Source organism: Chiloscyllium plagiosum, chromosome 1, assembly GCF_004010195.1.
Source record: "Chiloscyllium plagiosum isolate BGI_BamShark_2017 chromosome 1, ASM401019v2, whole genome shotgun sequence".
NCBI lineage: Eukaryota > Metazoa > Chordata > Chondrichthyes > Orectolobiformes > Hemiscylliidae > Chiloscyllium > Chiloscyllium plagiosum.
In genome coordinates this window covers 73939820-73966630 of record NC_057710.1, presented here as the reverse complement: position 1 = coordinate 73966630, position 26811 = coordinate 73939820, and the positions used below count along the sequence as shown (strand labels likewise).

General features: G+C 41.0%; 1 protein-coding gene across 1 annotated transcript in view; it reads right to left on the bottom strand.

Annotated features, from left to right (window-relative positions):
• The window catches only part of LOC122554950 (zinc finger SWIM domain-containing protein 6), a 79004-nt gene that overhangs the window by 24536 nt on the left and 27657 nt on the right, over nt 1–26811 (bottom strand). Inside the window, exons 5-10 of the mRNA XM_043700413.1 lie at nt 19563–19742; nt 16938–17114; nt 16582–16728; nt 15316–15444; nt 7689–7949; nt 5802–5937 (exon numbers count right to left, since the gene is read on the bottom strand). Coding sequence (XP_043556348.1) covers nt 5802–5937; nt 7689–7949; nt 15316–15444; nt 16582–16728; nt 16938–17114; nt 19563–19742 — 1030 coding nt within the window. The remainder of the gene's footprint in view (nt 1–5801; nt 5938–7688; nt 7950–15315; nt 15445–16581; nt 16729–16937; nt 17115–19562; nt 19743–26811) is intronic.

Below are 26811 nucleotides of genomic sequence, written 5' to 3'. Positions count from 1 at the left end.
ACTACACTATCCGACTCAAAAACCTCCCAATCCTCAATTGACTGGGTGGGACTGCCTCACTTGGTTCCATTTTTATATCTCTAACCACCATAACAGGCTTCTCTTCCTGTTCTCAGATTGTCACTTTTGGTGTTCATCAAGTACCGATCCTTGTGCCCCACTCCTGTGTAGTGCTGATCAATGTTGTTATTCAAAAACTTATCAGACACTGTGTATATTGATTACAGGCATTGTTGATTTTTACAGTCAAGGACAAGAACTTTACAATTGATTATTGGCTACCTGCAACCTAAATAACAGGAAGATTAGAACCATTACCTTTGACTATACTACGAACTCATTTAGTGACCACAGACATATTCATTCTTTTTGGCAATTCTCAGAGGTTGAATCAGGCTGTTGCAGCCTAGGTGCTGTATTTGAGCTTATATTCATTGAATATAATCAGTGGCATCACCTATACAAGTACCTATTCTCATATCCATAACATTGCTCAACTTTGCAGCTGGCTCAGCTTGCGTGCTGCAGAAATACTTATCCATGTCTTTAATATCTCTATACATTGACTATCCAAATGCAGATATGGCCAGCCACCTATCTTCCACTCCCCAAAACATAATATCATATCATTCAAAGCTCTGCTGTTCATACCCTAACTTGCATTAATTCCTGTTCATCCACTACATCATGTTCAGTGATGTGAACTGCCTTGCAGGTAGCCAATAATCAACTTTAAAATTCTTGCCCTTGCTTACATATCTCTCAAAACTTTTCTCTTTAAAAAATGCCTAAAAGCAAAGCCTTGTCCAGGCTTTTGATCAGTTATTCTAATATCTCCTTCAATGCCTCATCAATCATCCTCTTATGAAGTGCTTTGGTGCCTTTTCATATCAAAAAGTGGTGCATAAGAAAGCTGTTGCTGAACTTTCCAAAAGGTTTGTGAGGTGGCCAAAACTCAACTGAATATCCCATATGACACCTGACCAGTGTTCTGTACATTTGGAGCAGCACCCCTTTAGCTTCACGTTGCACTGCTTATGTTAAAGTCTAACATTCTTTGAGACTTTTTAGAACATTTACAGTACAAAAGAAAGTTCATTCAGCCCATCACATCTTTTGCTGCCTTTCTGAAGGAACCCATTCATCTAACGCCACTTTCAATCCCCTGCATATATGTTTTCTTCTCAAAACGATCCAATTCTCTTTTGAGTGCCTGAGTTGACCCTGCATTTACCACTCAGGCAGCATATTTCAGATCACAACCATTTGCTTCATTTAAAAAAAAATGCACACCACTGTCTCCTTTCTCAATTACAGTCACATCTATGCCCTCATCTTTACGACCCATCCACTGGTGGAACAGCATTTCTTAACTACTCTGTCCAGACCTCTCATGATTTTGTGAACAGTCCCAATATCTCCAATTTTACTAAGTAACAGAGGCTCCTCATCCCTGGAATCACTTCCATGAATCTTTTCTGCACTCTTTAAAACAGACATTTTTACTAAAATATAGTGGCTGGAACTGGACACAGAATTCCAGATGAAGTTGAGTTAGTTATTGCACATATCAGGAAGAGCAGGGGTCCTAACACTGACTCCTGGATAACTCCAGTTCCAATCTTTCTTCCAGTTTGAAAAACTACTGCTACTTCCGGTCACTGAGTCAATTCCATATTCATGCTGCTGCTGTTCCTTTTATACCATGAATTACATCTTTCTCAAATGCCTTCTAGAAGTCCATGTACACCACATCAACAGCATTATCCTCACTAACTCTTTCCAGCTCATCAAAATACTTTAGTTAATTAAAGGCAGTTTCCCTCAAATTCATCCTGGTTTTCCTGCATATGCTGATGTGACTATTACTTTTGTTCTGAAACAGTTTCTCAGAGCATCTCCACCGCCAAGGTTAACAGTTTGGTCTGTAGTTGCTGGATTTATCTTAACATCCTTTACTGAACAGTGGAATGACATTTTCAAATACAGACAACCTATCCTATAGCCCATTTTACAATTCTCAACTCTTCAAGCAGGAGAACCCCCTCCTCCAGCATGATTTGGATGGCATCTTCCTTGATCAATACAAGCACAAAATGTTAAACACGTAATCAAGCAGTACGTACACAACAATTACTTGCTAACTGATACTCAGTTTGGGTTCTGTTTGGGCCATTCAGCTCCATAACTCATTAGAACAGTGATACAAACATGGACAAAAGAGCTGGATTTGAGAGGAAGCGAGGATAAGTGTCCTTGACATCAAAACAGTATTTGACAGTGTGGCATCATGGAGCACAAGCCAAACTGGAGACAATGGGAATCAGGGAAAACCTTTCAACTGACTAGAGTCATACCCAGTAGTTGGGGAAGAGGAGAGGGACCAGTCATCTCAGTCCCAGGAAATCTCTGCAGGAGTTCCTCAGGGGAGTATCTATGACCCAACCATCTTCAGCTGCTTCAATGACCTTCCCTGTATCATACAGGTCAGAAGTGGGGATTTCATGGATGTGCGGCACCTATTGCAGCTAAAGATACTCAAGCGGTCTGAGTCCTAAACGCAGCAGCACTTGGACAACATTCAGGCCAAAAAGTTGATAAATGGCAAGTAACATTTCTGTCCTTGTATGGTACTTCATGGAATCACAAAATCCCTACAGTGTAAAAATAGGCCGTTAGGCCCAACGAGGTAAAAGTGAGTACTGCAGATGCTGGAGATTAGAGTCAAGAGTGTGGTGCTGGAAAAGCACATTTCAGGCAGCAGAGGAGCAGGAAAAGCGACGTTTCCTGCAATTTTCCTGCTCCTCAGATGCTGCCTGACCTGCTGTGCTTATCCAGCCCCAGACATGACAGTAGGCCCAACAAGTCCACATTGACCCTCCGAACAGCATCCCACCCAGACCTATTCCCCTACCCCAATCACTCTACAATTCCCCTGACTAACGCACCTAGCTTACACAATTTAGCATGGCCAATTCACCCAACCTGCACATCTTTGGACTGCAGGAGGAAGCCAGAGCACCCAGAGGAAACCCACACAGATACTGGGAGAATGTCGTGCGGAGTTTGCACAGTCACCGGAGGTTGGAATCGAACCTGGGTCCCTGGCACTGAGGCAGCAGAGCTAACCACTGAGCCACTGGACTTCTGTGACCATGTCCAACAAGAAAGAATCTAACTACTGATATTTCACATTCAATGATATTTGCATCACTGAATCCCCACTATCAATAACCCAGGATTAGCATCAATCTAAAACTAGCCAAGAATACTACAGTGAGTAACTCACCACCTAACTCCTCGAAGCCTGTCCACCATCAGCAAAGGATAAGTTAGGAGTTGCCGGCTGGGTGCAGCTCCAACAACACAGTTTGACAGCATCCAAGAGAAGAAAATGAGGTCTGCAGATGCTGGATATCAGAGCTGGAAATGTGTTGCTGAAAAAGCGCAGCAGGTCAGGCAGCATCCAGGGAACAGGAGAATCGACGTTTCGGGCACAAACCCTTCTTCCTGAAGAAGGGCTTATGCCCGAAACGACGATTCTCCTGTTCCCTGGATGCTGCCTGACCTGCTGCGCTTTTCCAGCAACACATTTCCAGCTCAGCATCCAAGAGAAGGAGATTAGAAGGAGATTAGTGTGGTGCTTTTCCAGCACCACACTCTTGACTCTAATCTCCATTTCACCACCTTAAACATTATTGCCCCTTACATGTGAAGCAGTGTGTGCCATATACAAGATGCACTGCAGCAATGCACTCACCAACTCCCTCATCAACCCCTCCTAAACCTGGGACCTTTACCATAGAAGTTCAAAAGACAGCAAAAGCATGGGAACACCACAAACTGAAAGTTTCCCTCCAAGCCATATATCATTGCTCCTTCAATGTCATTAGGTCAAATCCTTGGAACTGTCTTCCTAAGACCACAGTGGGGTGCAGTGGTTCAAGGCAGCTACTCATTACTAGCTCAAGAGCAATTCGGAATGAGGCAATAGACATTGACCTAGCCAGCAATGTCCAAGTTCCATGAAACACTAAGAAAAGCATTTCAAACATTCCACCTGCCTCCATGCATGAATCCTCCTCTTAATTCCCAACTCACCCCCTCAGCCTTTTATTACCCTTCTACTGTTGATGTGTCAAAGGTATCATCTAGATTCCTTTTTAGATCAACTGCCACTCTATTTTTTAGAAATTTGATATTTTAGTTCCCCTCCTAAATTTCTACATTTGGCCTGACTCTCCATTGAATTATCCACCTGACATCAGTCATTGGCACACTTTATCTGCTTCACTTTAACCTCTATCTCTGTCATCACAGCAATTTTAGATTTGATCAGACCAGAAAATAGTTTTGTCCATTCACCAGAACCACCACCTCCAACCCAAATCTCTCAGCTGCTTTGCTAACAACAACGATGAATCAAACAGCTTTGGGTCAAATTCTTCTATGAAGAGCTTACATTCCGCACAGAGACTGCCAACATTTTTCCTTATGCACCAAAGGGAAAATTGTAACCTTCCAAATCATAGGTGATATAGTGGTAATGTCACTGGACTAGTAATCCAGAACCTCAGGCGAACACCCAGGGTACATGGTTTCAAATTGCACCAGTTCAGATGCTGAAATTTGAATTCAATAGAAAGATCAAATAGTGACCACTGTTGATAGTTATAAAAATCCATATGGTTCATAAATATCCATTAGGGAAGGAAATCTGCCATCCTTACCTGGTCTGGCCTACATGTAACTCCAGACATACAGTAACTCCAGTCTCCTAACTCCCACTCTTGGCAATTAGGGATGAGCAATAAATGCCAGAGATACCTACACTATTAAATGAATAAAATATGCCATTCCATACTCAAAGCTATCTAAAATCAAGTGACAGTACTGCAATTTGATGGATATTATCCAGAAAACCCCAAACTTAACAGAGCAAAGTCCCATTAGGTATCCATAAATTGTTAATTGTTTCGTGCAACAAGAATTTGAATCTGTATTTAAATCAGAAAACAAAATGCATAAGACTAAAAACAAGTTATCTTTTCTTCTTCAAAAAGTACTTAATTTCTAGGCCTGCAACCGCAAAAAAAAAATGATTGCCTGACTAAGAAAATTACAACACTTGTACACATCACTACTTTTCTCCCCCCAAATTCAGGGCCACTGTAGTTTCTGTTCGAAATTAACCAAATTAATCAGGTGACTGAATCAGCACCACATCTGGAACTTTTAAAGTGCAGATCCTCAAATAAGGAGTAGTAGTGGGAAAAACCTTCCTTTATATCCTGTTAAGCAGGTCACTGTGCAGATGATTAACAATTTTTCACCACTACTGAGGAGCACAGTGAATATAAACAGTAATCAATTGTCTTTCAAGCAGAGTGATAGGGAAAGCAGTTGGGAGTGGAGTAAGGGGGTCCAAACAAAGGCAATTGTTGTGATCATCACTATTCTAAAGGTCTAGATCAAAGCTGTAAAAGCATATTTATTATTCAGAGGCTTACTGAAAATGAGATTTCAGTCTATGAATAATTAAACAAGGTTTGTTTAAGGCCAGTTCATGATTAAATACTTCTTGAAACTGCCACTCAAACATGGTCAGATTCCATAATAGCGGCATCAGACCTGACAGGCAGACTGGATTTGAGAGATGCAAGTACAGCATTCTCTCTTTCCCTTACTGCAGCCATTTGCTGGACTATATCATGGACACATAAGCAGTTTAAAGGATCATTCAATTAAGTCAATATGTCAGCACTGTTAAAAGTGATGCTGCAGCAATGGCCCATACTCACCGCATTGCTCTCAGTGCAATCTTGTATGCCAACTCAGCATCATGAGGTAGGAGAGATGTGAAGAGATACTTGGCAAAGGTGTGCATTGGGACACTCTCTCGGTAGATTATTTCACCCAGGCCGCTATAAGGCCCACCTGCACAGGAAAGCAAATATTCATCTCAACAACTTGCATTTGCTTCTGACTTGTTTAGATGATTTGCAGTAAGCTCGTGTGTGCTTACCTCTGCCATTTCTAGGACACAGTTCTGTACATTAAAAAAAAAAGTTAAATGCTTGACCCACCACTCTAAAGTATTTCTCAAACACTGGAGAGAAACTCAACAAAGTAGCAAACATGACAGCTTGTTTATCCAAGGTTATGACTGGAAAATTGTTAGTAAACAACAAGGTATGATGGTAAGTACAAATAATTGCACTTTTATCAAACCAACCAAATCCCAATTTCAACTGACAAATACTTAACAGAGGGCAAAAGGATGATTCAAAGTGTCACTTTCCCAAAGTATAATATCCATTTCATACAAAATGAGCATTGTTGCTATTTTATTTAATTTAAATGACTTCCATAGAGGAAAGTTTATTCATACGTTGTTTCCATTTATTACAGGTAATATTCTAGAGCTTTGAGCTCATAATCTAGGTCGATAGTCAAGTACTGTACAGTAGAACACTCAATCTTTCAGATGAGATGTTAAACCAGTGTTGCAGATGAAATATTTCAGGATCCCATGGCACTAATTAACACAAGAACAAAAAAGTGTTCTCCCATTGTTCAAGCCAAATATTTATCCCGCAACATTATTTAATTGCGATCTGTGGAATCTTGCTGTGAACTAAAAGGTTGCCATGTTTTTCACATTATTCTAACATAAAATTGCAAAGCACTCAAGACTTCCAAAGGAAGTGGAAGGTGCTACATTAATAAAATTTATTTTCTCTAGTGCATGCCTAAGGCTAACATCAACATTTATCGACTCCAATTTCCCACCAGTTCCAGAGACCATGCCATGCCTGAAGCAGCAGGGTAATCGGTTCCTATGCCTACTTCATAACATCTCCTCAGGACATAGTTCTATACATTAAAAAGTTAAATGTTTGACCCACCACTAAAATATTTTCTCTAAATTTCAGTCACTGTTTAACTGGAGCCTGAATCATTTAACTAGTCTACTGACCATTAGCTCTTTGCTCCTTCAAGCTACAAGTCTTAAGTTATCTCACTTCCTGAGCATACCAGGCCCCAACTGCTTCCTTAGCACAGTCACAAATAGAACTATGCTGTCGCAGATGCACATACCTGATGGCACAGAATGACATGTATATTTGAACATAAGCAGGTTATATTTAGAAAAGAAAGTGTGTTTTGAAACACTTAGGGTAACTAGAGAATTTTTGATAAAGGAAGGAACAGTAGATTAATTAAATAATTCAAGCTCCAGTTAAACAATGACTGGAATTTAGAGAAACATATTGTGCAAATTGTTTATCTTCTGCACTAAAAATTCCTCTGAATAAACTCCCGTCTGAAAGAACTTTTGATGCGGTAAATTGAAAATAATTGAGAATGCAACAAATCAAATTACAAATTTAAAACCATTAATAAAATTACACAATCTTTCTCATGAGTAAAAGAATAGTAATCCATCCCACTACAATGTAATCAGTTAGTACTCTAAGTTTGTTCAACAGAATATCCCATCATGCTACAAAGGGTAGATTTGCTTTTCCTTCCATTAATTACCCTGCATCACATGCCCAATCTAAATAAAAAATCCCCAAAAGATTATGCTGGATAGGGTCAAGGAACTTAGGAAAACAGTCAATACATATACAACAAAGCCTCCGCTATTATAATAAAGGTGAAACTGACTAACGTTAAATTACCTTCTAACAGGAAGACTGCTTGTTTTCGGAAAATTTTCACCAGAATGTCATCTAATTCTATCTCTTGCAGCTTTGCAATCAGTTGCTCTTCATTGCGACAGACTTTCTCCTGGGCATACAAGCCATCGGGCATTATTCGTTGCTGACCCAATCCAATCAATGCTATTTCAACAGCTAGTGTTAAATAAGATTCCCCATCTTCCAGGAACTTGTGGGCTGGTAGATGCTGATACTCCAGCAGTTTCAACTGCCCCATCGTTTCTGAGAGAAACAAATCATGTGACTGCATTAGATTCATGGAATCAACCAACATCCATTCGAAAATCCAACCACACCACTCTTCAAAATGGTAAACAAACTACTATTTGGCGGCACAGTGGTTCAATTCCCGACTCAGGCGACTGACTGTGTGGAGTTTGCACATTCTCCCCGAGTCTGCGTGGGTTTTCTCTGGGTGCTCCGGTTTCCTCCCACAGTCCAAAGATGTGCAGGTCAGGTGAATTGGCCATGCTAAATTGCCCATAATGTTAGGTAAAAGGGGTAAATGTAGGGGTATGGGTGGGTTGCGCTTCGGCGGGTCGGTGTGGACTTGTTGGGCCAAAGGGCCTGTTTCCACACTGTCGAGAATCTAATCTATGTTAAGCTGATTGATCACAGCCAAGATGACCAGAATTGTTGGCCTCAAAGTCCATGGTTTTATACCCAAGCACAATTGAGGGAAACCAGCAATAAATGCTTATCAGATCACATTTTAAAAATATAACCATCATGTAAAATGAAATGGTGCTTTCTCAAAAAACAAGTTTTAGAATAATTGAGGCTCATTCAGCCAAACAAGTCCGCACATCACCTATAAATTGTTTCAAAACCTGGAAGCAGCTCATTGACGCAAAGGAAATAGCTAGTGGCTGATGGGAAAACAGCACAGAGAAGGAAAAAGGGTGCGTGGGGGGGGGGGGGGGGGGGAGATGAATAGGTTTGTCAAATATTAAGCTTTTTTTAAAATCCATATACCAAAACATTTGGCTTTCTGGCATAATTCAAAGTTGTGCATTTACATTTTATTCAAATATTGATTTACACTTTTGCCTGAAAAATATGGAGTGACAGTCTGTTTGTTTAGTCATGAACAAACTTCATCAGCTACTCCCATCTCAGATGAAACAAGGAACGAAATAACTTTAGATCATTTATTAACAATCCCAGTTCATAGCGTGATTGAATAAAACTGACAATGAGAGAGCATTGTATAATCGGAGAACGGAATTGTCAAAGCATCTCTCTCCATGGGATATTCAAGCACAGGCTGATCTGAAAACCACTGTCAAATCAGGCTTAGTCATTTCTGGATCAGACCACTAGAGGGATCTCACAGGGTGAATAAAAAAAACTGAGCACACACTTCTGTCCAAGGAACTTATGACCCACTTGTCAAACTGCAACAAAATGTGCTCCACAGTATTCGATAGATCAGACCAATTCTCTGGTATCCCACATGCCACGCCCCCCCAGGGGCTCTGAATGAAGTTAGCTCTTGCCAGTCCCAGACTTGTTTTAAGTAACTTCAAGGACTACACATGCAAAGTACGTTCGAGACTTACACAGGCATTTAGCTCATTTTTAAAAAAATTGCTACCTAGTGCCAATATTCCCCCCCCTCCTTTGCCCCACATACCTGTACATTATTTCTGTACAAATAAATCACCCAAAGCCCTCGAATTCTTCAAATGAACCTGCCTCGACCACACTTCCAGACAGTGAATTCCATGCCCTAACTACTTGCTGTGCGAAGTTGTTTTTTTCCCCCTCACATCACTCTTGTTTTGTTGCACATCATTTTAAACTTATGTCCTCTCACTCTTTTTGTTTTTATAAGCAGGAACAGCTTCTCCCTCTATAGTCTCTCCAGTCCACGCAAGTTTGAAAAACTCTCAAATCCCTAGTCAACCTGCGCTCCAAGGAGAACAGTACCAATTTCTTTAATCCACCCTCAACTGAGTTTTTTTTATTCTTAGAATTATCTTTGTAGATCACTTGTGTTCTCTCTGACACATTCTCATCTTTCCTTCAAAGTAGCACCCACAGCTTTACACAAATATGCCAGCTCAGGTCCAACAAGTGTCTTGTACAAGTCCAACATCACCCACATGTACAATAGGGTGAGCCATTTAATACCATGGTGAGGAGAAATGTCTTCACCAGATAGTGGGGACTATGGAATTCTCTGCCATAGAAAGTGGTTGTGTGGCAAAGCAACCGAGGGCAAAACATCCAAGTGGTTTCAAGGAATTAGATATAGTTTTTGGGACGAAAGCAATCTAAGGGTACAGGGAGAAAGCAGGAACAGGGGTACTGAGCTTGGACAATCATCCAACGTAACGAATGGCAAAGCTGGCTCAAAAAGGGCTGAATAATTTTCTCCCTCTCATACTTTATGCTATGTACTCCATAAACCCATTAATAAGGATGATAACATTGTATTAACATTGCTCTCTTCACCAGTCCTGCTACCTTCAATAATATGTGCACTCAGACAGGTCATTCTGCTATTGCACGGTATCCCGAATTGTATCCTCTATTTTATATTGTCCTTTCAATGTTCTTGTAACCAAAGTACAACACACTTTCGAACAGTGAACCTCATCTGCAACTCCACCAACTCGTCAATGTCCTTTGGGAATTCCACAACATTCTTCACAGTTCTTCCCAGTTAAGTGTCAGCTGCAAACTTTGAAATTGTCTACTTACAACAAAGATTAGATTATTAACATTGATCAGGAAAAGCAAGAGTCCTAATACACTATAAATCTTCTTATAGTCTGAGAAATATCCACTGACTATAAAATAGAGGAACAGAAATAGGCCATTCAGTCCATCTAGTCTGCTCGGTCATTCAATCATGGCTGATATGTATCTCAACCCTATCCTCCTATCTTCTGTGGGTAACCCTTGATCCACGCTCTTACTAATCGAGAATCTCTCTCTCAAATACACTCAATGACTTGGCCTCCACAGCTTTCTCTGACAATGAGTTCCACAGATTCAGCACCCTCTGGTTGAAGAAATTCCTCATCTCAGTTTTAAAAGGGTCATCCCTTCAACCTGAGGCTATGCCTTTGGACCCTAGACTCTCCTACTACTGCAAGCACCTTCTCCACATTCACTCTACCTTGGCCCCTCAGTATTCTGTAAGCTTCAGTCAGATCCCCCATATCCTTCTAAACTCAAGAACAGAAGGGTCACCCAACCTGAAATGTTAACTTTCGATTTCTCTTCACAGATGCTGCCAGCAACTTTGTTTTTGTTTGAAAGAACAGACCCATGGTCTTCAAATGCTCCTATGACAAGCTTTTCATCCCCAGGATCATTCTTGTAAACCTCCTCCAGACCTCCTCCAATGTCAGCACATCCTCCCTTAGATATTTGCCCAAAACTGCTCGTCATGTTGCAAATATGGTCTGACCAGAGCTTTATACGGCCTCAGCAGTACATTTCTGCATTTGTATTCTAGCCCTCTAGAAATGAATGCAAACATTGCATTTGCCTTCCCAACAGCCAACTAAATCTGCATGTCAACCTTAAGAGAATCCTGAACTAGGACTTGTGCTTCAGATTTCCAAAGTCTTTCCCAGTTTCGAAAATAGGCCATGCCTCCAAAGTGCATAACCTCACACTTTGCCACACTGTATTCCAGCTGTCACTTCTGTGCCCACTCTCCTAGCTTGTCCAAATTCTTCTACAGCCTTTCCACTTGCTCAACATTACCTGCCCCATCACTTTTAATTATCTGCAAACTTAGCAACAGTGAGTTCAGTTCTTTTGCCCAGATTGTTAACGTATGAAAGTAATCTAATATAATGCCGTGAATCACTGTGGTGGAAACACTGACCCCTAGTGGTCCCACTTGTTACAGAGGTTGTCATGACATCTCTGACAAGGTTGCTTAGAAAATATCTAGAGATAGCATTGCAAGAGCCATACTGTAACAACATCTTGTTTCAAGTGTCTGTAACACTTTGGCTCAGAGCCTTAAAGTGGTCGAGCTAGAGATCAAAGTGCAGACAACACAGAGGATCAGGAAGAGTTGGCACAAGCAAGTTGGATTGTAGAAAAGGTATGACACAGAAAGAGGTAATTGTGTCTACACTCGACTAGAAAGAAAAATTTCTAAAATAAACTAGCTGCCCATTCTAAATCCATGTTCCAGGGACTGATCCTTAGCCTTTTAAATTCCACCAGCTATTGTGTTGAGGTTTGAATCCATGGCAGGCGAAAGTGAGTACTGCAGATGCTGGAGATTGGAGTCAGAGTCAAGATAAGTGGTGCAGGAAAAGCACAGTAGGAAGCGATTTCCTGATGAAGGGCTTTTGCCTGAAACATCGATGTTCTTGCTTCTCAGATACTGCCTGACCTGCTGTGCCTTTCCAGCAGTGCTAATCTTGACTTTGAATCCATGCCATCAAAGCCTGCGCTTCTGGAGTACTCGTTCAATGAAATCGCCAACTCAAATTCCTCAATTTTTAGATTTTGTGGAGAATCTGTAAGTTTCTCTCTTCAAAGTTTAAAGAAAAAGCAAATGCTTTGGTTAATGACTCTGCTGTTTCTTTATTCCTCATAATTCCTCCTGTGTGATCACTGCTCCCAATGTGCTATCCAAGTAGTCCCTCAGCCTCATGGATGTGCCACAGTGATTATTCCAACCAAAGTTTCAGCTCAAGCTTCCATAACTGGAGGATGAACAAGTGGACTATGGCATAATGTTACGGAGGTGATTCAATGGGAGAAGTAGAAAGAAATGGGATCATGGCAGGGAAATGTCCAGTTGTGAACAGGAGTTCTGAAAGCTGTGCTGCCTGTGTCAGAGTTAAGGGCAGCTCCTCATGCTGGAGAAAGATTTTGGAAGGGGAAAAGAATCCATTGTTATGTCCGATGTAGGAGCTGCAGGAGTTTGAAGATTTATTACAGCTCAAAAGTAACATTCTCTGGATTTGTACCTGGGCCAAGCACAAATTGCTAGAGAGAAAAAGAGATCAGAGGGTTAGATGCATGGCGATAGCCAAGAGCGACAAGACAAGACTTGCTTCCTGGACCACGAATACTGGTACAGAGCAAACTGGAAACTGACACTAACTAAATTGGGCAGGAAGCACTGCCCTGGCAAATTAAACAACTAGTTTAGTTAGGTCAGAAATCGGGCTTTAAGTTAATAAGGAGACAGTGAGGTATGCAGATGCTGGAGATCACAGTTGAGTGTGTTGCTGGAAAAGTACAGCAGGTCAGGCAGCATCAGAGGAGCAGGAAAATCAGTGTTAGGGCGCCAGCCCGAAACGTTGAATTTCCTGCTCCTTGGTTGCTGGTTGACCTGCTATGCTTTTCCAGCAACTCACTCTCAACCTTAAGACAATAAGACAAGGGTGGAGAGGATTTAGATAGGAATAAATTCAAACATCTGGTTAAGTTCTTAATTAGAGTCAGAGTTATATAGCATGGAAACAGCTTCCAGTCCAACTCATCCATGCTGACCAAGTTTCCCAAACTAAACTAGTCCTATATCCCTTGAAACCTTTCCTATTCATGCACCTGCCCAATTTAAAAAAAAAAAAATGTTGTAATTGTACCTGCATCCACCACTTTCTCTGGCAGTTCATTCCACATATGAACCATCTGCTGCATGAAAAAGTTGCCCCTCATATACCTTTTAAATCTTTCCTCTCATTTTAAAAATATGACCTCCAGCTTTGTACTCCCCTACCTTGGGGAAAGACCTTGACTATTCACATTATCTATGCCCCTTATAATAAGCCTCTATAAAGTCACTGCTCCACCTCCCATGTTCCAAGGGAAAAAGGTCCCGACTATCTAGCCTCCCCTTAAAACTCAAACTTTCATTCCTGGCAACATCCTCAAATCTTTTCTGAACTCTCCCCACATTTAATGGTCTAGTTCCTATAGCAGGGCTGCACACAATACTCCAGAAGATGCCTCACCAACATTTTACACAATCTCAATGTGACATCCTCAATGGGCTGAGCAATGAAGACAGGAATGCCAAACAACTACTTAAATTTAAACAAAGGACAAGTCTCAAATTAGCAGAGTCCTTGAATATTTTTGAGGCAGAAGTCGATAGATTATTGATAAAAGCAATGGTCAGATCAGTCATGACCTTATTGAATGATGGAGCAGCCTATTTGTTCATAGGTGATAACAGAAGAAATTATGTGGAGGAATAAGGAAACGGCAGAAGAATTAAACATATAAGTTTGTTTAAAACTGTGAAGATAAACCCCACCCCCCACTGGAGCATAGGCAGCTAAGAGGTGACCTCAGAGGTTTACAAAATAAGGAGGGGTACAGAGAAGGTGAATGACAGGTAGCCTTTCCCCAGAGTGGAGGATTTCAAGACTAGGGGACTTTTGTTTTAAGGTGAAAGAACATAGATTTTAAAAAGACATGGGGCATTTTTTTTTTTATATAAACACAATGGTGCGTGTGGAATAAACTTAGAGGTAGTGGTGGATGCGGGTGCAGTTTCAATGAATAAAAGACATTTAGGTAAGTACATGAACAACAAAACTTTTGGAGGTATATGGACCAAGTGCAGACAGGCGGGACCGGTTTAGATTTTGATTATGGTCAGCATGAACTGGTTGGGCGAAAGGGTTTGGTTCTGTGTTGTACAACACTGATTAGATTTTATGGGGAATATGAAAGTGAGGAACCAAAAGTTGTAATGACACTGAATGAGTACTCTGGAAGTACAGGCTCTGATGGCATGGATCTGAATCACTGCCTTCAGCTGGTGTGATTTAAATGCAATTAATAAAATTAGGCATTGAAAGACATGCACAAAATAACATTCACTTTAAGATTTACCTCCCTCTGAAATAGTCTAGTCAGCTCAGTCGAAGGGCAATTAGGGATAGGCAATAAATGCTACCATAACTGGATATATCCACATCCCAAGAAGAATAAAGAAAACAAAAAAAAAAAACAACTGATGAATGTCTAGACCTGATGGGCTGCACCTTAGATCTGAGAAGGGATGGCTGTCAAGGCAACAGATGCATTGGTTTTTGACCTTCATTTAACCAATGGTCATATGCATAGGATAGCAAATCTGAATACAGTATAGGTGATTGGACAGAAAACAGCAAAGATGGATAAACAGAACTTTAATGGAATTGCAATCTAACTAATAGAGTGTCTGCTCAGATGGTTGTGAACCTTTGGAATTCACTACCGCCAGGAATTACAGATACTCAGTTGATCTGCACATTCAATGACTGAGACTGAAACTTTTAGAGATGGAGATTTAAGAGAGTTTCAGAAAGTGGAGTTGACAGTGAATGTTCAATGATTTTATTGAATACAAAAACTGGCCCAATCAGCTACATGGCATACTCCTGCAGCTCATGTTCTTCACACTGCAACTCAAAATTACAAGTGAAATTACATATTGTGCTTCTTCAACTTCACTATACTAAAACCCTGCTACTGCATGAAATCAGACTAGTCGTGGGCAATAGTTTGACTATTATCTTTGCATTGCATGACAAAAACATTTGACAAAAATAAAGTGCTCTTTCATTAATTCTTTGAACCATGCTGCCTGGGTCGCACATACCTGTAAATTCAGAAAATCCAGAACTTTCATCATCCACTCTGCAAGCATCCATTAGCGTGCTGAAGAGACAGCCAATAGGGTCCAGCGGATGACCTACCCAGCCTTCAAGGTTGGTTATTGTCGTGATTCCTTTGTGAAAAGACTCAAGTGTTTATGTGGAAGCAATCCATTGCTAAACTGTAATAACTATCCACTTTCTAACTACAAACATTGATAGATCATCAATGCATCTTTTCTAGGTTCCTGCACTTGAATTGTACTATAAATCAGAACTGAGATTTCATATTACTAAAATAGATGACAAAAGAACTGTCTCTAATTTGTCTGCTTTAGCATCTGCAGGGGATCAGTGGAAAGGACAGCCTTCTTCAAACCCATTTAATTCAATAATATAAATAATAAAATTGAACCCCTTCTCAAAATGACAAGCCATTCACAAGTGCCTTTAATGTGAAAAAGCACTCCAAGTATTCAGTTGGAGCATAAAACACCATCTGACACTGAGCCACTTGAGGGAATATTATGGAAATCACCACAAACCTAAGAGACAGGGGTAGTAAGATGGAGAGGTTTAGTGATAGTCTTAATCTCTGGAATTCTTTGGCACAATTGCCAATGATGGAGAGATTAGCATTCACATTCCATGTTGCTAACATTAGAGGAACACAGAGATCTAAGCAAGCTGTAAGGTTTGAGGAGATGACTGAGACAGCAAGAGTGAGGATATGAGACCATAGTGGGATCTGAAAACAAGGGTAAACATTTTAAAATTGAAGTATTATCGGACCAGGAGTCACTGCAAGTCAGAAAGCACTGGTGAGAGTAGAGAGGACTAGGCATGAGCCAATATCAGTTTCTTGAATTAAGTCAAGTTTACACAGGCTGACCGGCAAAGTACAAGAGTAGGCAAGTTGAGTGGTACTGAAGGCATGAATAAGGAATTCAGTGATAGTGGAAGTAATGCAGGGGTTGAGTTGGGTGATATTACAGAGTTGGAATTCACAGACCCGCTGACAGAAGTGTACATGGCTGAAAGTGAAACATGATACCAAAGCTGCAATCAGTCTGCTTCAGCATCAGACCATTCATAGAGAATGAACAGGAGGCACTGAAATGAGGATGGTGTGGTCAATCGGATCAAACACTATTGAGAAGGACAAGGAGGGGCTAGCTTACCAAGGCTACAGTCACACCTGAACTGAAAACATGAAATTGTGATCAAAGTGGATATTTGAAATATGGAAGTTACAATGTTACTCTGCTTACCTTTCCTCTGTGCCTGAAAAATTTCGAGCTGTTTTTGTTGCTGTCGCCTCAGTGTATTGACAATTGCTATGGCTAGTCTCAACGCTTCTCTGGGATATCCATGAGACCGCAATGCATCTACCCGAGCACAAGCTGTAGGAACATGCTCTATAATTCCAAGGGAGTGCAGGGAATTGTAAAAGAGAAAAAAAATTAGTGCAATGACTCCATCTGACAACAATTCAGATCCTGGCAGAAGCTCCATATTAATGGAGCCGCAGTTAAAAACAGGCATTGTATTCACAGTCAGGCCTCAAGTAACAAACACTGGACAAAATCTCAAGGCATGCAAATGTATTTCTGGTTTAGCCACTTACCATGCCATAGGGGCCAACCATGAGAGTCAAATAGTGAATTTTCACCATCACCATGGTAACAGTAGTTTGTGTAGAGGTCACTGCTGATAATGTGCTGTAAATGGTTATCCTGCCAGTGGAGATCACATGCCTCAATGGCGCGTGTGAACACAGTCCGATGAGGCCTATTTGCAGTATCTGTCAGTGATTTGAGAAAGATATGTCAATTGTTTCCATTGTTAAAAGGAAAACATAAAAACAGCAGCTAACAGAATTCACTTCTGTGTAAATCACTGTGGTCTCTATGCCTTTCTCTTAACAACACGTCAAACTGTATTGTGAACATAGACAGAATAATACGTGCATGCCAAGCAATTGCACCAGAATTTCATACATTAAGCCATAACTTATGGACACGAAGTAGGCTTGGGGCATCCTGACAGATGCAAGTAAGCATTTGTAGCCCACTAGCTGCTGCAGCCTGTAATCAGCACTATAATGTAATGTGCAAGAGACAGCTCTGTCGAGAATCAAGTTTTTTATCTAGGTTAGAAGAGAGTGGTGAAGATGGAAACAGTAAGTTACAAAGATACATAGATCAAGTGAGTGGGCTAAAGTGGGAGATAATACTCGATGCAAGAAAGTGAAAAGGTCATCCACTAAGTAGATTGAAAGAAATTCAATCTACTTGCGGCACGGTGGCACAGTGATTGCGGCACGGTGGGTGAAGATGGAAACAGTAAGTTACAAAGATACATTGATCAAGTGAGTGGGCTAAAGTGGGAGATAATACTCAATGCAAGAAAGTGAAAAGGTCATCCACTAAGTAGATTGAAAGAAATTCAATCTACTTGCGGCATGGTGGCACAGTGATTGCGGCACGGTGGCACAGTGGTTAGCACTGCTGCCTCACAGCGCCAGAGACCCGGGTTCAATTCCGAAGGGCCTGTTTCCACACTGTAATGTAATGTAATCTAATCTAATCTAAAAAAAAATCAAAGATATGTGCTTAACAAAGAACAGGAGCTATGGAGGAGCAAGGTTGCCTATGCATACAAGTCTCAGAATTTGGTCCATAGGTTTTAAAAAAATAAAAGAGTAATCAAAGAAACTGCTGAAACACTTGGCCTAATTCTAAGGAGGCTGGATTAAAAAATGGGAAGAGCTTCTTCAGCTGTACAGAGCCATTCCAGTCGAGAGAATTCAAAAGGTTAAGAGAAATCAACACAGCAACGATAGAGAAACGCTTGTCACCGTTGGGAAGAATCAAGAAAGGAACAGAATATTCAGTTTCAGGTAGGCCATTCCGGTGAGAAATCCAGAGCATTTTCTCAGCCCCACAAATATGAAACTGGAATCTTCCAAAGGCAAGGATGCAGAGATCCTTGAGAATTTCAAGATCTAGGTAGATATCGTCCTCTAGCTAAATATATCAAGGGCTGCAGAACAAGTTGGTAAATGACTATGAAGTTTAGATTAGATTAAGCACAAACAGAATGACTCCAGCGGCTGAATGGCCTCTTCTAGTTGCTGTGTTTTATACTCTTACACACTGGTTTTCCTAGCATTCAGGAAAAATAAATGCTGAAAATGACAACTTGAATTTTTTTTTCTGCAGCTGCTGGTACTATGGCATTTGCACTCTTCTGCAAATTGAGCAGATTGTACATTACCAGGAACTCCACTGAATCAGGGATCTCCTGCTCCTAGTTGCAAAAAATCTTTTCATGGTCTATGAAACATAATGATGTGAAAGTCACTTCTAAGTGCTGGATTTTCCACACATTCTAAAAACTCTAAACTCAACAATCAGATATCACAAATTACAATCATTCCAGATTTAGTCATTACCAAAATGGAAAATTACTTCAATAAAATTATTTTCCTTCAGCTCTAATTAAATTTGAGACAGTCATGGTCTGTTTATCTCAGTTGTACAAAAGTTTAAACTTGAACCTCCAGAAGAGATATGAAAATTTGTTCGTAGTTTTGAGTTTTTAAATCTATATATCTGTAGTTTCTTACTCAAACCTTTTTCCCCTTACACCTCCATCAACTTCATTTCTTAAAAATATGTATCCACTGTGCATTTAAACAATAGTTTGGTGTTTGTTTACACCCACATTTCTAGGATGCATTCCATTTCCTCTAAGTAAATACATAATAAATAATTCCAACTGCACCCTTTTGGTAATAACTTTACACTCATGTCCTCCAGCTACTTACTTACTAGCCCATGAAAACATTGTTTCCTTATTTACTTTAGCAAAATCCTCCAACAGTTATGTGCCTTTGTATTGGCTTTTGAATACTAGGTGAAGGAGTCCCAGCTTGACACACAACATTATAAATATATTGCTTCATAATATGCAAGCACCACTGTCAAGGACAGCATTTGATGTGGCTTTCTAACTGCCCTCGAGAAGTCAGACCATTCCATTTGCATCTCGATTCCTAGCTGAAACTTTATTGCTGGAACAGCACAGCAGGTCAGGCAGCATCTAGGGAACAGAAGATTCGACGTTTCGGGCACGTGCCCATCTCGATTCCTACCATCAGCACCAAACAACGCTAAGTTGGAACAACCAGAAAGAGCACTAGTGCATTATAATTGACTGGAGAATAAGTCCTTAAATTATTCCTCACCTTGGTTAGCATTTGCACCCTGAGGCAAAGCATTGGTTAAATTGGGCAGCTCATTGCCATGGTTTCCATCCTCCCAGGGACAAACATCAACACAGTTCCATTTTTTGAGCTGCTTTAGCCAACCTGCTTTCTGTTCAGGCTTGCAATGGGGATTTAAGACTATACACATCCACAGAGCACCTAAGAAACCAAAAACAGAGACATTAAAACGATGCCAACAAAATCTCAACTTTGAAACAAACTGGAAATTTAAATTTTCATCAGCATTAATAAATATTGAGAGTAAATAGTCTCCAGTCATCGTGCCAATTTACATAAATAGCAAAAAGGCCTTTTAGTATTTGGCATTTTTCATTTCTCAATGGAAATTAACTCATGATAAAGTGTCTCATAACTGGAATTTAACCAGCTATTAGAATATCATTTTTACAGAGCAAAAATGCTAAATAAACACAAGGGCGACAGAAATCTCAGTGCGCAAAGCTTTTGATAAAGTTAAGAGAGTGCACACAGCATATACATTCACCACACTATTCACCAGAAATTAAACAACGTACTTCTAGCATATTTTTACGTCATTAATTATGTAATTCAGTGATAAAGATGTGACATTTGTGTGCCTGGTTGATGTTCTATAATAAAGTTTTTCTTAGCTTTGTAATTAAGAACTCCTATCGGAATAAACTTCAGACCAATCACCCAATCTGCTTAGAAAACTCTGATCAAATTTTGACAGCTGTGACAAGCAACACCACAGCAACTGAGAAATTCCACAGGGTTCGAAAATAAAGTGAATTTGTCTCACCTCCCAATGTCAATGGATCCTTTTAAAAACAGGATTGCAGAATATGGATCCATCGCATCATCAAAAACCATCAGTTCTTGAGCAATACTCTATGTAGACCACACTTTGTTGAAAGCAGTTAAACAGCTTGAAGTGTTATTTACAGGCAAACAGTCCAACAAACAGGCACTTGACACTACCCAGCGCAAAGCAGTTTACTTGATTGACACAAAGAACAAAGTTACAGCACAGGAACAGGCCCTTCAGCCCTCCAAGCTTGCACTGATCCAGATCTTCCATCTAAACCTGTCACCTATTTTCTAAGGATCTCTATCCTCTTGCTCCCTGCCCATTCATGTATCTGCCTAACAACTTTGTTAACAATACTATCGTGCCTGCATCTAACACCTCTGCTGGCAATGTGTTCCAGGCATCCACCACCCTCTGCATCAAGAACTTTCCACACGTATTTCGCTTAAACTTTCCCCCCTCACTTTGAACCAGTGACCCCTAATAATGGAATCCCCTACTCTGGGGAAAAAACTTCTTGCTATCCACCCTGTTGATACTGCTCATGATTTTGTAGACCTTAAATCAGGTCTCCCCGCCTCCCCCCCCCCCCACCCAACCTCCGTCTTTCCAATGAAAATAATCCTAATCTACTCAACCTCTCTTCATAGCTAGCATCCTCCATACCAGGCAACATCCTGGTGAACCTCCTCTGCACCCTCACCAAAGCAGTCACATTCTTTTGGATATGTGGTGACTAGAATTGTACATGGTATTTCAAATGTGGCCAAACCAAAGTCTGATACAACTGTAACATGACCTTTCAACTCTTGCATTCAATACTCCATCCAATGAAGGAAAGCATGGCGTATGCCTTCCTGACCATTCTATTGATCGGTGTTGCTACCTTCAGTGAATAATGAACCCGAACACCCAGATCTCTGTACATCAATTTTCCCTAGGGCTTTTCCATTTACTGTTTAGTTTGCTCTTGAATTGAATCTTCCAAACTGCATCACCTCGCATTTGCTCAGATTGAACTCCATCTGCCATTTTTCTACCCAACTTTCCAATCTATTCATAATAGGCAGTATTCTCTGACAGTCACCTTCACTATCTGCTATTCCACCAATCTTAGTGTCATTGCAAACATGCAAATTGGACAACTTATAGCTTCCTCCAAAATCATTTATGCATATCACAAACAACAATGGTCTCAGCACAGAACCCTGTGGAACACCACTGGTCACAGGTCTCCATTTTGAGAAACTCCCTTACACGACTACTCTATCTCCTGTTGCCCAGCCAATTCTCCATCCATCTAGCTAGAACTCTAGATCCCATGCAACTTCACCTTCTTTAGGAGCCTTCCACGGAGAGGGTGAAGTCGCATGGTATTAAATGCCTTACTGAAGTCCATGTAAATGATATCTACAGCCCTTCCCTCAACCAACCAACTTTGGCACTTCCTCAAAAGAATTCTATTAAGTTGGTAAGACATGACCTTCTCTGCACAAAATCATTTTGGCTATCACTGATCAGCCCATTTTCTTCGAAATGGGAATAGATTCTATCCCTCAGTATCTTCTCCAGCAGCTTCCCAATCACTGATGTCAGGCCCACCAGTCTATTACCATCTAGATTATCCCTGCTACCCTTCTTAAACAAGGGGACGACATTAGTAATTAGCAGTCCTCCGGGACCTCACCAGTGTTCAAGGATACTGCAAAGTTCTGTTTTCTTTCTCGCTTCCCTCAGTCACCTGGGATAGATCCCATCCGGACATGGAGACTTGTCCACCTTAATGCCTTTTAGAATACCCAACACTTCCTCCCTTCTTATGCCGACTTAACCTAATCAAATATCTATCCCTAACCTCAACATCAGTCATGTCCCTCTCCTTGGTGAATACCGATGCAGATAACTCTCAGAATCTCATCCATTTTCTGACTCCATGCATAACTTGCCTTTGTCCATATACACACTTCATTTTTCCACTTAGCTAGTCTCAATTTCATCTGTCATCCATGGTTCCCTAACCTTGCCATTTCTATCCCTCATTTTCGCAGGAACATAGCTCTCCTAAACTCCAATCAACCTCTCTTTAAAAGTCACCCACATATTAAATGTGGATTTACCCTCAAGCTGCTGCTCCCAATCTACATTCCCCAGCTCCTACTGAAGTTTGGTATAGTTGGCTTCCCCCAATTTAGCACTTTTTCTTTAAGACCACTCGCATATTTGTCCATGAGTATTCTAAAATTTATGGAATTGTGATCACTATGCCCAAAGTAATTCCCTACTGAAACTTCAACCACCTGGCCAGGCTCATTCCCCAACAGCAGGTCCAGTATGGTCCTTCCCAAATTGGACTAATTACATACCGCTCGAGGAAACCCTTCTGGATTCTCCTTACAAATTCTGCTCTATCTAGACCTCCAACACTAAGTAAATCCCAGTCAATGTTGGGAAAATTCAAATCTCCTATCACCACCACCCTATTGCTCTAAGTCTTTCCATAATCTGTTTACATAGTTGTACCTTTACGACATCCACAAGCACCAATCCGCCACCACCAACACTCAGCAGTAGTGTCACCTATCTATAAGATTAACCGCAAAAAAAATCCAAAGATCTCAGACAGAATCTTCCAAACCCATGACTACTTCCATCTAGAAGGGCAAGAGTAATATCACAAGCAGCAAGTTCCCCTCCAAGCTACTCACCATCCTGGCTTGGAAATGTATCAACATCCCTTCACTGTGCCTGGGTCAAAATCCTGGAATTCCATCCTTAATGGCATGATGGGAAAACCTACAACACATGGACTGCAGTGCCTCAAGGTGGTCGCTAACCACCACCTTCAAGGGCAACTAGGGATGGACAATAAATGTTGGCCAGACAGCAATACCTACGTCACATGAATGAATTTTAAAAAACTTGCCTTGGAAGTGTTCAACATGGACTCTGCCGTGATCATTCAGCTCCTGACCTCATTGCAAACATGGTCCAAACACTCAAGAAGCTTGACCCAGGACAAAGCAGCCTGCTTGATTGGTACTATATCCACTACCTTTAACATTTATTCTCTTCTCTACTGACATTCAGTAATAGGTTGTGCATCATTCACAAGATACATTGCAGAAAGTCCCAAGATTCGTAAGACAACACCTTCCAAACCCATAATCTTCTGTCCAGAAGGACAAGATCAGCAGATACACGGCAACAGCATTATCTACAAGTTCCTTGCAAGCCACACATTATTCCAAATTGGAAATACACAGCTATTTCTTCAGCTTCGCCAGGTCAAACACTAACAGTAACATGGGTGCTCTTACACAGCACATGGACTGCAGTTGGTCAAGGCAGCAGCTCACCACCACCTCGTCAAGAGCAACTATGGAAAAAGGCTTGCCTAGCCAGCGAAACCTGGTAGTGAATGGAAAAAGAATGTTTTGGTCAGACCACAGAAACGCTGGTACTAAGTGTCAGATGTGGTTTTCACAACTTAGCTCCTGTCCAATGCCCACCTTATCACAACATGAAGCCATCAGGGCAGAAAGCGTTGAACATAATATAATTCCAAACTAAATACCATGAAGTGGTCTTGGCAGGAACAAAGATAACATGTAGTCAGAATAATTTGCTATTACAATGAACAATAAATATCAATTTTTGACCCATTGGTCAGCCTCAGAATAAATGGCTCCGAACAAGGTCTAAATTAATCATTTTTACACACTCTTCATTAATTGTTGCCTGGTTAGCAATGAGTGTTTGCACAGGTGTGCAAAACTGTGGGCCTCAGCAAACAAACTTTTATGAATAAAAGCATTACATTCATCTACTGCAGAATGATTTGGGAGCCTGCAGCTCAATTTAGGCTTGCAATTCAAAAGTAATGAAAAAAAATGCACAAGTGTCAATTTTGAGAGACAGGGAGATGGATTGTGCAGCTCTTGGCTCACACCCCTTCCCCCATTCACTACAGCACGCATGCTTCTAAATAATTAATCCATGCTTGACAATGTGCAGATCACACTGCTAATGCACACCTATTTAAGGCTACAACTGCCACAAATTTAGATGGACTGTCGCAACCACATACCAATTACTACTGCAGCCTGTGTGTGGCTAAAATGCACTTCTCTTGCCTAAACAAAAACTGGGGGGTATGAGGGAGAAGCACAACTTCTTCACTGCATCATGGTCTTAATGGATTCATGACGAAATAGAGCAAACAGATTTTGATCATCCAATACAAAGTATAATTCTGGTGGAAAACAAACTTCCATTTGATTCATAGTCATAACATGATTGGCTACTTTGAACCATACAGCTGAACTCAAAGTCTAACGACACCATTTAGTTTTATATCCAGGATAATTTATAAAGAATTCAAATTGTGTTTGACTGGTACATAAGAGATTCTTTAGTGTAAGTATGCAAATATCATGTTTCCCATTAAATAACTGGATACTAACTCACACAGCGCTATGCAATTTCATATTCATGCCACTGGGGAAACAGTACGAATAAATTACAACTGATGTATAGCAAAGCTCCAGAGAAATGTTAGTTCAGCTTCTGTTACCAGAGGAAAAGAGACAAAAAACAAACATGCTGCTAAAAAGGTTTTAAAAAGATTGTGATAACCCTTCCATTTCAACAATAATTAATTCCAATAAAGTTTACAAGCAGATCAAAATTGTGTGATTTGTCAATTGCTTAGTTACAACCAGTCACACATTTGAAACTATAGCCCGAATTGACAAGCTCTCCTGTACCACTGGCTGTATTTTGCTGTTGCAGGCCTGGTCCTGGTGTTTAAAATAATAAGGCAAGTGATAAATGCAGGTCAGTAAGGACACGTAAGATAGACTTGGTTTGGTTTGGGATGGGATGAGACACAGGCAGAGCTCGAATGAGCTGAAAACTGTCTGGAGTGACTTCGAGTCACAGTCTTGGAGGTAACAAGCCAATACAGAGGAACCTTGATTATCCGAATACCAATTATCCGAAGGAGATCTCCAGGTCCCAATGGAAACATTACATCAAAGACATGTTTCCAACAGTGATCGCATCTTTTGTTTACAATGATTAAACAGGCACGGTCTCTAAATGACTGACCTCCTGCCCCCTCTCTCTCTCCACACTTTCCCTGGAGTTCTACACAGGCATGTACCCTAAACCCTCCTTCCCTAAATAATCTCTCCAACATTGTCCTGTACAGGGCAAAGGTGGAACCGGTCAAAAAGTTGCAGTAAAATGTTGTGTACACACGCGGTATTTGGCGACTTACCCCACAAAGGCAGCAGCAGTCTTGTTGTTGGTGTACAGTCTGGCTGCCTCGGAAAGGGGGCAGGGGTGCGCGGGGTTGGGGAGCCGGCAGGAGGGCAGTGTTGCACAGGGTTTGTTGGGGGCGGGGGAGGGGACGTCAGGGGACTTCGAGCGCTGTGTGCTGCTGCAGTCCCCTGAACGGGAAGCAGACTTTAAAAACTCCGAGCCCCAGAGGAAAGGCATTTAAATCGATTAACTGAATAATTGATTATCCGAACGAAATAGTGCCCGCCCATTACGTTCAGATAATCGAGGTTCCCCTATAAAAATATTTCAATAGTTTAATCACAAATGGCAAAGGTAGGCAATGTGATTAGATCCCCTGCAGTGTGGAAACAGGCCCTTCGTCCCAACAAGTCCACACCAACCCTCCGAAGAGTAACCAACCTGGGCCCAACCCTCTGACTAATGTACCTAACACGATGGGTAATTTAGCATGGCCAATTCACCTGACCTGCACATCTTTGGACTGTGGGAGGAAACCGGAGCACCTGGAGGAAACCCACCTGGGAGAACATACAAACTCCACACAGACTGTCGCCCAAGGCTGGAATTGAACCTGGGACCCTGGTGCTGTGAGGCAGCAGCACTAATCACTGAGCGTCATCTCAGTGGTGTAGAGGATGTGGAGTCAGAGGCATCTTGGTATTGATCATGTCACACAGCATCACATAACAGGCGGCGTGAACTGGGCAATGAGCTTCCCTTGTATTTTGAGTAAACGTTCCATTTATGAATAAAGAAGTTTCAAACATAAGAACAGTGATGATAATACCATGCAGTAATGTGGTTTAATTCAGGAATCCATGAGCCTAATAGCAGTATTTGCAGCATTTCAATTACCAATAATTCTGACAGCAACTTGATAACAAAAAGGATATACAAATTTATTGAAAAAAGGCTTCAGGGTAACTATCCACTCACACAACAGTATAGTTGAAATACTGCAAACGTTGCCCACTAACAATAGGTCGCCATTCCGGGTAATTATACAATTTACATTTTCTTCAAAGACAAAGCTTGATCATGTGCAGCAGGCAAGCCCTCAGCATACAGCCTTCTCTCAGAAGAGTGTCATGGTATGGACTCAGGGTCCTCAGATGACTGAATGTTTGA